Source organism: Nansenia antarctica (assembly GCF_963989245.1).
Source record: "Nansenia antarctica genome assembly, chromosome: 18".
NCBI lineage: Eukaryota > Metazoa > Chordata > Actinopteri > Argentiniformes > Microstomatidae > Nansenia > Nansenia antarctica.
The window spans coordinates 18,842,197-18,856,660 of record NC_137691.1 but is presented as its reverse complement, the minus strand read 5'-3'; the positions used below and the strand labels follow the sequence as shown (position 1 = coordinate 18,856,660).

Here is a 14,464-nt window from a genome sequence, read left to right as displayed (position 1 = left end):
TCAGGGCTGGATTCGTCATGCCAGGCGATACTTTCCCCTCTGCTTGGCCAGAGAGAACATTGCCTGTGATGTCGACGAGGTCTTGTGGCCTTTGTGTCTAGAGTATATGCAGAAGGCTTAGGCCTATTTAATTTTTCCTATTGTTTGTTCTGTATGAAGAACACTTTACAAAGTGTAGTAGTCTAGTGTAACAATGAAAATGCAAAAGGCCTACTGATAATCTTATCATAGTACTGTGTTCCGCTGATCATAGTGTTTTCCATTGTGCACATCAGTGTTCAATTGGTTGTTACAAGTGTCTATTCATTTGATGGTGTGTGTTTGTCGTTTGACAACAACATTTCATTTTGAGAAGACATAACATTATTTTGAATGCAGTGTTTGCTTTTGCAAGAGATTTGTGGAGTTTAGGGTTTTGTGTGTGAGTTTTTGGATTTGTGTTAAGAGTTAAGAGAAAATTTGCTATGCTTTGAGAAAACTTGTTAAAGTGATAGAGAAAAACTGTAATACATATAATTTATTGGTGCCTTTCAAGGCTCTCAAGGACACCTTACAAGACATAGTTAAAACCACGTATCAAAACTTTAAAAATCAACAAAGCAAAATCTGGTGTGTTTTTAGACTGGATTTGAAAGTGGAGAGAGTGTCAATATTACATATGTTAGATGGCAGAGAGTTCCAGAGGCGGGGAGCAGAGCGGCTGAAGGCTCTAGATCCCATAGTAGTCAGGCGGGCAGAAGGGATGACAAGTTGGTTGGCAGAGGAGATCTGAGACGACGGGAGGGAGTGTGAGTAAGAAGGAGTTCAGAGAGGTATGAGGGTGCTAGGTTATGGAGAGCCTTAAAGGTGAGAAGGAGAATCTTAAAATGAATACGTAATTTAATGGAGAGCCAATGAAGTTGTTGGAGAACTGGAGTGATATGGTCAATGGAAGGAGTTCTGGTAATGATACGTGCAGCTGAGTTCTGGACCAGTTGGAGTTTATGGAGACATTTGTGTGGAAGGCCAAAGAGGATGGCATTGCAGTAGTCTATAAGGGATGTGACCAGCAGGGCATGGACAAGAATGGCAGTGCTGGTGGGTGTAAGTGATGGACGGAGACGATTAAAAGGAAATATGCAAACCGAGTGACATTGTTGATGTGTGATTCAAAAGATAACGTGCTGTCCGGGATGACACCCAGACTCTTAACCTGAGGGGAAGGGGAGACTGTGGAGTTGTCAATGGTGAGGGAGAAGTGGTGAGATTTAGCCAAGGTGGATTTAGTGCCAACGAGGAGAACCTCTGTTTTATCACTGTTAAGTTTTAGGAAGTTGATTGAGAACCAGGATTTGATTTCCACCAAACAGTCGGAGAGGGAAGTAGGTGGGAGGGTGGCATTTGGCTTAGTGGATAGGTAGAGCTGGGTGTCATCTGCGTAGCAATGGAAATTAAGTCAAAATTTCCTGAAGATATTGCCATGGTGTAGGAGCACTGGCGGACTCAGGGGGGGGGCAGGGGGGGCGACCGCCCCTCCTGGTGTGCCCTTTTGTGCCCTTTTGAGTGGCGAAAATGAGAGGATGTGCCCTATTGGCTGCCCTTCCAATGGTCTAAACTTGACCATGTGCACTGATGGGGTCCCATGTTGTGCAGTAGGTGCCCTTTTTTTCTTTTCGCCCTGCCCTTCAAACAGCCTGAGTCCTGGGTAGGAGGTAAATTATGAATAAGGGGGGGGGGCCCAAAACAGATCCCTGGGGAACACCGGTGGCACAAATATAGTTAAGAGCCAAGAATCTGCTGCCATTAGTAGATCATTTGTGATTTTCACCATAGCTGTCTCTGTACAGTGAAAAGAGCGAAAACCAGACTAGAATTGCTCAAACAGATTGTTGTTGGTCAAGTAGGCATGTACCTGAGCTGCAACTGTTTTTTCAAGTATCTTGGAGAGAAATGGTAGATTTGAAATAGGACGAAAAGTATTCATATTGCTGGGGTCTGCACCAGGTTTCTTGAGTATAGGAGTTATTGCAGCTGTTTTGAGAGATGAGGGAACAAGACCAGAGGTAAGGGAGGAGTGTATGATGTCAGTGATTAGAGAGGACAGGGAAGATAGACAGACGTTTACTAGGTGAGTAGGGAGGGGGTCTAGCTGACAGGTAGAGGATTTAGATTTGCGGATGAGACCAGATATTTCACCCACAGTTGGAAGTTCAAAACTAGATAGAGAGGAAGACACAGAAACACCAGAAGACAAGGAGAGTGGACTGTATGTGGTATTGATAGAAGAGGTCAACTGTTGATGGATATTTTCAATCTTGGCATTGAAAAAGGTCATCAAATTGTTACACTGAGCAACAGAATACATATGAGGAGCAAGAGTGTCTGGGGGCCGTAGGATTATAGTCTTAACCGTGGAAGACTGGGCTCTTGTTTTCCCTTCACCTGACCTAACCATGTGACCACCTGTGACTGTTGTACATAGTGACACCTGTGACAGTTGTTGTTCACAAACTCTATGTACTGTATGTATGTATGTATGTATGTATGTATTTGTGTGTATGTATGTATGTATGTATGTATGTATGTATGTATGTATGTATGTATGTATGTATGTATGTATGTATCTATCATACTATAACTGTGCAACACGCTACAGCCTGACTGATTTCCACATCGCTCTCCCCCTATCCCTCACTCCCTGCCTGCCCCCTCATTCTCCTCCACCCCCTCCCCCTCCCCCTCCCCCCCCCTCACCCTCCCCCTCTCCCCCCAGGGTGATCAATGCTGGAAAGAGCATGCTGAATGAGGACCAGGCCTGCTGTGAAAAGCTGTTTGTGAAGAAGCCGAGCGGGAAGCAGCGCAACTCCACTCAGCTGGAGGACAACGGGGTGAGACAGGGACGCAGAGGAAGGACGTGTTTATTAATATGTACTGTACAGTCCACATCCAAACTGGGCACAGGAGCAAGACAAGACATAGTCACTTTCACAGGACATGAGATTATGTCTAACTCTGCTTAAATCCAAACATCCAGATTTGGCACAGGAGCAGATTGTAACTTATGAAATGATGATTTTGTTCATCTTCAGCTTTAGTACTGATACAAAACAACATTTGCACCAACGTGGTCTTAGTCAGGTAACCTGTAGATTAGCAGTGACTTTGGCACTTTACACACTACAGGGCCGACCCAAACCATGCTGTGCCTGGCTCTGATGTTTTCCTTTCACGTTGTCCTTAGCAGAACAGTTTTTTTCACCAGCAATTATGGTGTTTTGTGTTATGTTTTGCCGAACCAGGGCCAGCCCAGCTCAGCTCAGCTCGGTTTGGCTTTGTAGTGTAAATAAGAGTTAAATAATAATAATAATAATAATAATAATAATAACTTTATTTGTATAGCGCTTTTCCTGCAAACGTTGCAGCTCAAAGTGCTTTAATCATTATATAATCTTAATTTATTTTTTGGGGAACTTAAATGCAATATTAAAAGGATGGGTTTTTATAATCTTAATTTAATTATTTAGTCATTTAAAGGCAATATTAAAAAGATGGGTTTTTAGTCTTGACTTGAACATATTTGCTGAGGTTGCATCCCTAATGTAAACTGGCAGTGCATTCCACAATTTGGGTGCATAAAATGAGATGCAACATCACAGTGCTTCTCGTTGAAGGATGCGCAGAAAGTAGCAGTAGCCGTGTTCCGGTGCAGTTACCCTGTCACCCTTCATGTGAGTGTAGATGGAGATATCATCCAGTGAGAGTAAGAGGACACTGAGGGAGTGCGTTGTAGCAGCAATAATAGGTCATGAGGTCTCACATGTCATGAGATGTCTTCTCCTCCTCCCTCGTTCCGGTCTAACACACACAGTGCAACAGTACTGTCCTCTCCTGTACTTCCCACTGACAAGTATCACTACGTACAGTTACAGTACCAGTCAAAGGTTTGGACACACTTCCCCTTTTCAATTGAATGTGGAAAGTGTGTCCAAACTTCTGACTGGTTACTGTATTTGAGGAGAGGAAGCAGGGGAGGCTGGTAGAGGCAGAATTTAGAGGACGGTCCTTTTCTGCCTCCACCAGCCTCCCTTGGCAGGACTTCCTGCATTTATCAGTGATCCCACTAAACAGTCTAGAATGTCCAACATGTACTGGGACATTCTGAAACCCCCAACAATATCACTAGTTTGTGTTTTTTTCTTTATACAGACCTGGGTTTTCCCCCAAACCACATGATGAAACCGCTTCTTAATCTGTTTTCAGACTTTTGGGCCGTACCTACCTAGCCATACTGTGCTGCCTGTCACAGATTAAAATGTCGTTAATAGCGTGCCCAGCTGGCACCACAACATATGCCAACCTGGTTGCCAACCTGCGTGTACCCATGTTACCCATATGCAATAGTGGTGTCTTCCAACCACGCCTGTTTACTCATGCGTAACGATTCACTAAACAGCGCTGTAATGGGCTCTGTGACATGGAACCAGGATGTTCTATACCTGTTATCGTTCTTATACTCTTATATCCTCTTACACACTATGGGGCCGTTCAGCAGCGCTGCGCCACACCATGCTGGGATAACGCAGCGTTGGTCGGCCCCCCTGGTGTGTAATAGGATTTAGGCTTATGGACCACTCTCATAGCCCAGGTCATATGGTGGCTCACCCCCACTGCAGTAGGGGTTTTCCCACAATCCCTGTAGTGTAGATAAACCATGTCTATGAATGTCTCCCAGTCTTCACACACATACGGGAACACACACACACACACACACTCTCTAAACTTTGGAAGGCCCAGATGTCACCGGACCAGGGATTAGGATTTTTTTTTCCCTTCAAAGCAAAAACAATTTCATAAAAAATGTGACCTGTTGGCTCTCTCTATTTAAAAACAGCTCTGTGTGGGTGGGGAAGGGCAGGGGACTGACCTGCTCTGGTCTGGTACAGGTCACCATGCCAAGAACCCACTCACTGGACTGGATGGACCCATAATCTCCTCCAATGTGTTTAGACAGCAGAGCAGTAGAGTCAATAGCATTGCAATCCAAGAGGCAGTCAACCCCCTCCCGCTAACCCCCTCATTGGTGGGCTAGCTTAACAAGCTCACAGCCCTCCTTCCCCCCATACTCTATTTTCACCCACCCAGTCTGTCTAAATTAATTATATCATCTCTGGGTGCCACTCCCCCACTCTTGTCCGGTGTGTGTGTGTGTGTGTGTGTGTGTGTGTGTGTGTGTGTGTGTGTGTGTGTGTGCCACTCTCATCTCTGTGTGCCACTCCCCCACTCTTGTCCGGTGTGTGTGTGTGTGTGTGTGTGTGTGTGTGTGTGTGTGTGTGTGTGTGTGTGTGTGTGTGTGTGTGCGTGTGTGTGTGTGTGTGTGTGTGTGTGTGTGTGTGTGTGTGCCACTCTCATCTCTGTGTGCCACTCCCCCACTCTTGTCCGGTGTGTGTGTGTGTGTGTGTGTGTGTGTGTTTGCATGCGTGTGCGTGTGTGTGTGTGTGTGTGTTTGCATGCGTGTGCGTGTGTGTGTGTGTGTGTGTGTGTGCAGTACACAGATCCATAGCAGACAGATGTCCCATATGGCCATTCATGCTGCCAGTTTCTTACCAGCCAGGCAACTAAAACAGAAAAATGTTGTTCTAGAGAGGCACGTTATACTGTATCTCTCCATATTGATGTTTATGTGTAATTTAACACCTTACAATTACAGAAAAAGACAGATTCATTCATCTTCATGTGGAAATCTTGTTAGCCAGAGTTACTGGAACATTTCAATTAATAAATCAATACAATCATATCCACTGTATTCTACTCCAGGTTTAAGGTGTCCCTCTGTGGTGCGTAAAGTGCTCACTTGGAGGATACATTATAATTATGTTGCAAGGATCATATCGTCTGACATAAATGTGTCTACAGTGACTCATTTAGGCTTTCACTGAGCTTGGAAACCTGAATCTCTGCCTAGAAGATGTGATATTTAACTGTTTTCTCTCACCCTTTGAACAGAGCTAGAGATAGATATTGATATATCGTCGATATATGATATTCATGTTATCTTCCTAATGCCGTGTTTTGAAACTATACAGTGTTTGTTTACAATGACATTGCTAACTAACAGTGGGATGTAACACAAGCAAATTATTTGGGTAACGATGGGGTAAGGCAGTTGAACTAAGAGGCAGTTCTATTCAATTAGTCAATCAATTGCTATGTATCATCAGTTTAAAAGTAAACAAATGAATGCATCAATCCCAGATTGCCCCTTTAACCACTCGTGAGTTTAGAATGATAAGGTTCTATCTCCGTCTAGGGTAGTTCAGAGATATTGAGCGTCAAAGTGTTGACATTCCATTATGTTTTGTGAGATGGAACCTTTGTATTTTATGAATTACTAACTCAAAAATGTCAACATTTTAAAAATAACACCATACAGGCATTAATAAACACCTAATGGATCAGATTATGTAAAAAACTAAATTTTGACAAAAATGGAGATAGAACCTTATAATTCTAACGTCACACACTGGTAACCCTGTTCTAGGACGGCACAGGGATCCCTCTGGACTTCTGGGGAGTGTACGACGGACACGCGGGCTCGGGCTGCGCCATCATGGCCTCCAAACTCCTCCACCGTCTTATCCGAGACCGGCTAGGAGACATCGCCCATCTGCTGGAGAACCCCAACACAGTGCCCCCTATCTGCCTGGCCAAGAACGGCAGCCCCTACCAGGTGGACGTGAAGAAAGGGGCCCAGAGTCAGGACCCGGAGGACCCCGACGCCGTCAGCGATCCTTCAGTCCGCTTCCACATGGAGAAGGTGGTCAGTCTGGAGAGTCTGGTGATGGGCGTCATAGAGAACGCCTTCAAACAGATGGTGAGCCCTTAGGCATACTAGCAGCTTATTCTGCATTCATTTGCTCCTCAGAACTGGGAAACACATTTTTACATTTACATGTTTGGCATTTAGCAGACGCCTCCTACAGACTCCGACATGTTCGGCTTGGCAACTCGTGTACCTCTGAGAATTCTGACTTTCCCACTGAGCTATGTCAGAACTACCCAAAAGGAGCCCTATGCAAATCCTATGCTAAATAGAGTTTCCCAGGAGCACTGCAGAATGCACCATAACTGTACTAACCCTTACTAAAGTTTGCACCTTTCTATATCTGAAACAAACTCAAAACAGAAATACAGTACCCATTTTTTTTTACCTTCCAACAAAAACCAGAGATCATAATGTTTAAGAAGGGAATAATTGTGAATAGCTTGCATTAATAAAAGTTGCAAATGAATAGATCTTATTGCATACACTGTAACCCAAAGGGGAACTCATTTAGTTATCAAATTCACCGATAATGTATTCTTCAAAACATGTTTGTTTTTTATCACTCAATCTATACTGTATGTCAGTGATGTTTGAACATTATATCATATATACGCTAAGTATCAGCTCTTCTAAACAATGAGTGTATTCTACAAGCCAGCGATTGTCTGACCTTGTTATTGTTGTTGTTTCGGTACGACAGGATGAACTGATTGAGAAAGAGAAGCAATCTTTCGCCATTTCTGGTGGGTGTTGTGCCTTGGCTGCAGTCCATATGATGGGGAAGCTCTATGTGGCCAATGCAGGAGACAGTAGGTAAGTAGATAACACACTACAACTAGCAGGACTTGATAAAGTCCTCAATAGCTTACCTACTGTACACATTCATTCAGGGTTCCCTTAATGTGAAACATATGTGACAGGGTCTGGTTAAAAAGTCCTCAAGTAGGCATGTTTTTTTCTTTTCCCTCCAGATTATGAAAGTGGAGATTATACGATTTCAAATGATGTGTCATACATTGAATTGAATCTGAAGAAGATTATATGCTTATTTGAATGTTGGTCCACCTCAAACCAAGTAGCGGAGAAACACAGGCAATACAGCTGCTCATAGCTAGCGCTAAAAAGGAACTTCACTATGCATGTGCATAGTAGAACATATGCATATGAACTTCACTATGCATGTTTAGCACATCTCAACATCCTAAAAACACATAACTACACATAATTAGATGATCACACAGTCCTTGCTTTTGAACAGGTCCTAAAACATAAGTTTGTTTACAAGCCATGTATCACTTACAGTAGCCTACGGCACACGAGACAGTGAATCCAATTCACAAATAAGTATTTAGTGATCCTAAAACTGTTGTTTGTTATATCGAGTGGGCTCTTCAACACTTCAACTTTAGGAACATGCAAGAAAACCGAAAATACTTTTTTATTTTTTATTTTTAAAGAAGCTTTTGCTCATTTGCTGATAAGCTTTTGCTCATTTGCTGAAGTTGATAATTGCCGACATGCGGCCATTTGCACCAGACCGTGTCACATTTGTTCTATTCATTCATTTTATGCACCACTAACAGCTTTTAATTCAGCCTCTTTTGTTTAATCCTTGACCGTCACACACAGGGGAGCAAAATCTCTGTAAACTCTTCTCACACAGCAGTTATTATGCCCCCTGCTGTTCATTCTGTGTACTGCAGGACCATAGTGCTGTACTTTGTCATCGCTCCCAGACTGCTTGCTGTACAACCTCCTAACCCTGGACTGTCTCATGATGTCCTTCGCCTCTCTCTCTCTCTCTCTCTCACTCTCTCTCCCTCCCCCCCCCTCTCTCTCTCTCTGATTCTCCCTTTCTCTCTCTAGAGCCATCATCGTTCGCAACAATGAGGTCATCCCGATGTCCAACGAGTTCACGCCAGAGTCAGAGAGACAGCGCCTTCAGTACTTGGTGAGGATCTGAGTTAAGATGCCAGGGAAGAGTGAGGAAAAACACATGAATCAGACCTGATTATTCATTGACTGTCTGTTTTAAGTGCTATTAGGTTTATTTCAGCCACGGAGTGGACGTGTGGGAGGCAGTGGAGCCTCTCAGAGACAGATATGAATATGTTTTGTGACCCTATTAAGTAATGCTCTACCCTGTCTTCCTACTGCAGTGGCAGTAGATATGTTTATCACTTCATTCTCATATTTTATAAGTTATATTTTTTATTTTAAAGAGCCATTTCATCCCATCTGTTAAGAGGACGAGTGACAGTAGTAGTGATTTTTTTATTTTATTTTTGGGGGGTTTTCTGACTCATATTTTAATTTGTATTGTGACAGAGACAGTAGAGATTTGACAGGAAGGATGGGTGAGAGAGAGAGAAGGGATGACATGCAGGATATGTCCACGGCCGGAATCGAACCGGGAACCCTGTGGTTACATGGTCAACGCTTAGTCCGCTACGCCACCTAAGAGCCCCAGACAGTAGTCGTTTGACCCATCCCTCCTCTGCTCTGTGTGCCCTCCAGGGCTTCCTGCGGCCGGAGCTTCTGGGTAACGAGTTCACACACATGGAGTTCCCTCGTAGGATCCAGCACAAGGAGCTGGGCAAGAAGATGCTCTTCAGGGACCACACTATGACCGGCTGGTAAACTTGTCTAACAAACATTTGAGTGTAAAAATCTGTTCCACCAACCAAATGTGAAGCTATTGAGTTCTGTGAAAGCTAGTTAAAGCTATACACTAATAATAGTGTACCAGAACAAAAAGGTGAAATGATGAATGGGATCTTTCACTTGAATTCTTGATCTGTTGATTTGGTTTGTTGCAGGTCTTACAAGACCATCATAGAAGATGATCTGAAGTTCCCTCTGATATACGGAGAAGGCAAAAAGGTGATACAGTTGCTCATGCTTATGTGGTTTTGTGGGTGGTTGACATCAAAGAAAATTTGAAAAAATACACAATACTGAAAAACAAAAGTCATTTTATTGTTGAACATACGTGTGACTTCAGCTGTAGATGGTGCTGTTATCTTCCTAGACACCTTTGGTATACTGGTATATATTTCCATCGGGAGAAGAGTACACCAGAGGAGGCTGGTGGAGGTAACATTGTTAGTATAGGCTCATTGTAATGCTGGAATGAGCCTGTTGTCTGATTTCTTCCTCCGCCAGCCTCTCCTGGTGTATCCTGCAGGACAGTGCCAATAATGATTATTATTATTATTATTATTATTATTATTATTATTATTATTATTATTATTATTAACATCAAGACCCTGTGAACCCATGTAGTCATTGCATTGGACGTGTAAGAGTGGTTCTCATGTAAATGCATGATTGTGGCTAACTCACGCTGGTAACATGTGTTATTACAGAGAAGTGCTGCTCCTGAGTCAGTAATCCCGCATAAGTGGATTTCCTTCAGGCAGTAACCCGCATAACTGTGTGTGTGTGTGTGTGTGTGTGTGTGTGTGTGTGTGTGTGCGACGTGCGTGTGTTTACTAGGCCCGTGTCATGGCCACCATTGGAGTCACTCGTGGCCTCGGGGATCATGAGCTGAAGGTTTACAACTCCAACATCTACATCAAGCCTTTCCTCTCCTGCTGTCCAGAGGTGAGTGTGTGGGGACCTTTAATGGTGTGTGTGTGTGTGTGTGTGTGTGTGTGTGCGTGTGCGTGTGCGTGCGCACGCATGTATGGTTGCCGATTCTTTATTCTTTAATATCCTGGAAAGCAAGAGGTGGAGGAATTCTAATGACATTTACATTTACATTTTTGTCATTTAGCAGACACCTTATTCCAAATCATCAATTCACCAGTTGTGGAAGTGTAATCTAGCTCAGGCCAGGGGCCATTGGCAGTCGTCGTGATAGAAGAAGAAAGAAAGATGTATTTTTTTACACTGAAGAAACAGTACAAGGGGGAAGTAGAAATGTTAGGAGACACAGTGTAGGGGGAAGCAGGTATCTCAGGAGACACAGTGCTGGGGGGTAGTAGATGTCTCAGGAGGAGCAGTTAAGAGATGGGTCTTCATTCTCCGATGGAAGATTGGGAGTGACACTGCAGTTCTGTCAGCCGTGGGAAGCTCCTTCTACCAGCGGGGAGCGAGTGTAGTGAAGAGACGTGACCAGGCAGCGTGACTGCCGCCATGGCGTAGAGGTGGTGGGTCTAGTCGGCCAGCAGAGGTGGAGGAGCGGAGAGAACAGGCTGAAGTTTGGGGGATGACCATTGCCTGCAGGTAGGCAGCGCCTGTCCCTTTTGCTGCCTGGTAGGCAAATACCAGGGTCTTGAATGTAATGCGAGCTGCTATCGGGAAGGAGGGGGGTGACATGAGAACATTTGGGGAGGTTGAACACCAGACGGGCAGCAGCATTCTGGATGAGCTGCAGAGGTCTGATTGCGGAGGCGGGGAGCCCAGCCAGGAGTGCGTTGCAGTAGTCAAGGCGGGAGATGACCAGTAACTGGGTCAAGAGTTGCGTTGCCTCTCTGGTAAGGAATGGTCATATCCTTCTGATGTTGTAAAGGAAGAATCTGCAGGAGCGTGGTGTCGCTGCGATGTTCTCCGCACAGGATAGGCGGTTGTCCAGGATCACTCCAAGGTTCTTGGCTGTCTGGGAGGGGGTTACAGTAGAGTTCTCCACTGTGATGGAGAAGTCTTGGAGAGGGCAGGCTTTCCCGGGGATGAAGAGTAGCTCAGTCTTGTTAAGGTTGAGCTTCAGATGGTGGGCTGACATCCATGTAGAGATGTCAGCGAGATACGCAGAGACACGTGTTGCCACATGTAGGTCAGAGGGGGGGAGGACAGGACAAGAGTTGAGTGTCATCTGCGTAGCTGTGGTAGTAGAACCCGTGTGAGATTACCGAGCCAAGAGACTTGGTGTAGAGGGCGAACAGTAGGGGCCCTAGGACAGAGCCCTGGGGTACCCCAGTGGTGAGGGTTTGTTGAAAAGATCGATTCTCTCCAAAGTGGTTGACTGTGTCGAAGGCAGCAGACAGGTCCAGGAGAATGAGAACAGAGGAGAGGGAGGAAGCTTGAGCAGAGTGGAGGGCCTCCGTGACAGCAACGAGAGCAGTCTCAGTGGAGTGCCCAACCTTGATGCCGGATTGGTGGGGGTCCAGGTGTTCCATCTTATGGAGATAGTCAGTCAGTTCTTTAGATGCAACAAGTTCAAGGGTTTTGGAAGGGAAGGAGAGAAGGGATGGGGAGGGACGGGTCAAGGGTGGGTTTCTTGAGGAGAGGCATGACTCTGGCTATCTTGAAGGCAGCCAGGACAGATCCTGTGGATAAGGAGGAGTTGATTGCGGTGGTACGGTAGGGAAGGATGTCGGAGGAAATGGATTGGAGAAGAGGGGAGGGGATGGGATCGAGAGGGCAGGTGGTTGCCCACTTAGATGTGATCCATGTGAGAATCAGGGGAGAGGGGGGAAAAAGATGATAAGCCAGAGACAGAGTGTAGTGCAGAGAGTCTGGAAGGGGTGTTAGCAGCATTGGTAGGAGGAGGAGAAAAGGTGCTGCTAATGTCATCAACCTTTTTTTCGAAGTAGGTGGTTCGTAGTAGCTGATGCAGAGGAGGCGTAGTTGGAGAGGAGAGAGTGGTAAAGGTTTAGGTCATCAGGGAGGCCGATTTTTCTCCATTTCCTCTCAGCTGCCCTGAGCTATATTCTACAAGCATGTAGGGTTTCAGAGAGCCAGGGAGCGCGTGGAGAGGATCGTGCTGGCTTCAAGGTTAGTGGACAGAGGGCGTCGAAGGATGAGGTGAGAGTGGACAGGAGGGTGGAGGATGCTGAATCAGTGGATAGAAGGGAGAAGGATTCAACAGAGGGTAGGGAGGATAAGACAGAGGAAGAGAGGGTGGTGGGGGACAGGGTACGTAGGTTTGCGACAAGGAGGTAAAGGTGGTTAGAGACTGAAAGGGAAGAGGAGGATTTGAGGGGGAGGGAGAAGGATATAAAGTGATGATCAGAAAAATGGAAGGGGGGGGTAACAGTAAGGTTGGAGGTATGGGAGGATCTGGTGAAGACAAGGTGGAGCTGATTGCCTTGTGCCTTGTGAGTCGGAGGAGAGCAGGACAGGGTGAGGCCGAAGGAGAGGAGAAGGTCAAGTACTGCAGATGAGAGAAGCCTCTCTGACTGGATGTTGAACTCACCCAGTAGTACGAGCAGAGTGCCGTCATCAGGGAAGGAGCTGAGAAGGACATCCATCTCTTCTAAGAAGTGACCGAGCTGACCTAGATAACAACAATGTGAAGTTTGACAGGGGAGGTGACGGAAACAGCAGGGAATTCGAAGAAGGATATGGACAGGCGTGACAGGGGAAGGACAGTATGTGACCACTTAGGTGAGATGAGGAGTCCTGTGCCTCCCACTCGACCAGAGGGTCTAGGGGACACAAATGACTAATTTGTATGACTAACCCGATTCCGTCCGATTCCGTCCTATCAGGTGAAGGTGTACGAGCTGGCTGAGAACAAGCATGGCCCTGATGACGTCCTGATCATGGGCACAGACGGCTTGTGGGATGTGACCACAGACAGGGACGCTGCAGATGCAGTCGGAGGCTTCCTGGCGTGCTGTGACCCCACTGATCCCATGAGGTATGGAATCATGATTATCCATAATCTACAATGTTCTACACCTATTATAGAATGTTTACATGCCGCTTTTGCACCTTAGAAAAGATATCAGAATTGCTATTAATGTTAAGCCACATTGTAAACCAGTACAGTACACTCTGTATGTAACAATCACAGAATTCCAAATTAAAATGAGGTCATTGCTGTGTGTAAAAAAAAATATAAGTGTTGTATTGAATTGATATCTCCACTAGATGGCAGCATAGCCTTTACAAACTATGAGGCCAACTATGGAATTCTACAATCAAATTGCACATTGATCAACTCCAGGGCAAGACTTCACTTGTAATTCATACTCAGGCCAAAAAAGTGATTTATTCATGATTGAAAAACATAATAATAATAATAATAATAATAACTTTAATTTATATAGCGCCTTTCACAAACCCAAGGACGCTGTACAAGGGGATGAAAACGGACAGACAAAACAGAAAACAAACAAAGCAAAAACTAAAACAATGACTAGGGGCCAAATGCCTTGGAGAACAGATGGGTTTTGAGGGCTAGTTTGAAGGAGTCCAGGGTGGGGGCGTTGCGGATCACTGAGGGGAGGGAGTTCCAGAGCGTAGGTGCAGCCACGCTGAAGGCTCTGTCCCCATAGCGTAGGATGCTTCGTATCTATCTATCTACTGTGTATTATTGAGTCACATTCAAACCATTGTACCCAACTAGCCTTCTTGTTTACGTTATGACAGATACACAATGGCGGCTCAGGACCTGCTGATGAGGTCACGGGGGGTCCTGAAGGAAAGGGGCTGGAGGTTACCCAATGAGAGACTGGGCTCAGGCGATGACATCACTGTGTTTGTGATCCCGCTGGCGGGACACGAGGCGGAGACATGACGGGTGTGTTCCAGACCACCCAGAGAGGACTAACTCCCCAGGACCAACCAGAGTCCCAGAACCCCCCCACGCCCCCCCACCCCACTGCCCGCCCGCCACCACCTTGGGGTAGGGGGGAGAACAGATCACCTCCCTCACTGGGAAGTGTGAGTGCTACCAGTACCAGTTGAGGCTGTTAGAGGCAGAAATCGGAA

At 45.5% G+C, this 14,464-nt stretch overlaps 1 protein-coding gene across 1 annotated transcript in view; it reads left to right on the top strand.

Annotated features, from left to right (window-relative positions):
- ppm1j (protein phosphatase, Mg2+/Mn2+ dependent, 1J) overlaps window positions 1-14,270 on the top strand; it is a gene marked incomplete at both ends in the record, with an annotated part of 24,903 nt that extends 10,633 nt beyond the window's left edge. The window contains 9 exons of the mRNA XM_080548072.1: window positions 2,753-2,867; window positions 6,518-6,850; window positions 7,503-7,615; window positions 8,669-8,753; window positions 9,320-9,438; window positions 9,622-9,685; window positions 10,301-10,408; window positions 13,237-13,388; window positions 14,123-14,270. Of these exons, the coding sequence (XP_080404198.1) occupies window positions 2,753-2,867; window positions 6,518-6,850; window positions 7,503-7,615; window positions 8,669-8,753; window positions 9,320-9,438; window positions 9,622-9,685; window positions 10,301-10,408; window positions 13,237-13,388; window positions 14,123-14,270 (1,237 nt within the window). The remainder of the gene's footprint in view (window positions 1-2,752; window positions 2,868-6,517; window positions 6,851-7,502; window positions 7,616-8,668; window positions 8,754-9,319; window positions 9,439-9,621; window positions 9,686-10,300; window positions 10,409-13,236; window positions 13,389-14,122) is intronic.
- Window positions 14,271-14,464: the final 194 nt, after the last annotated feature.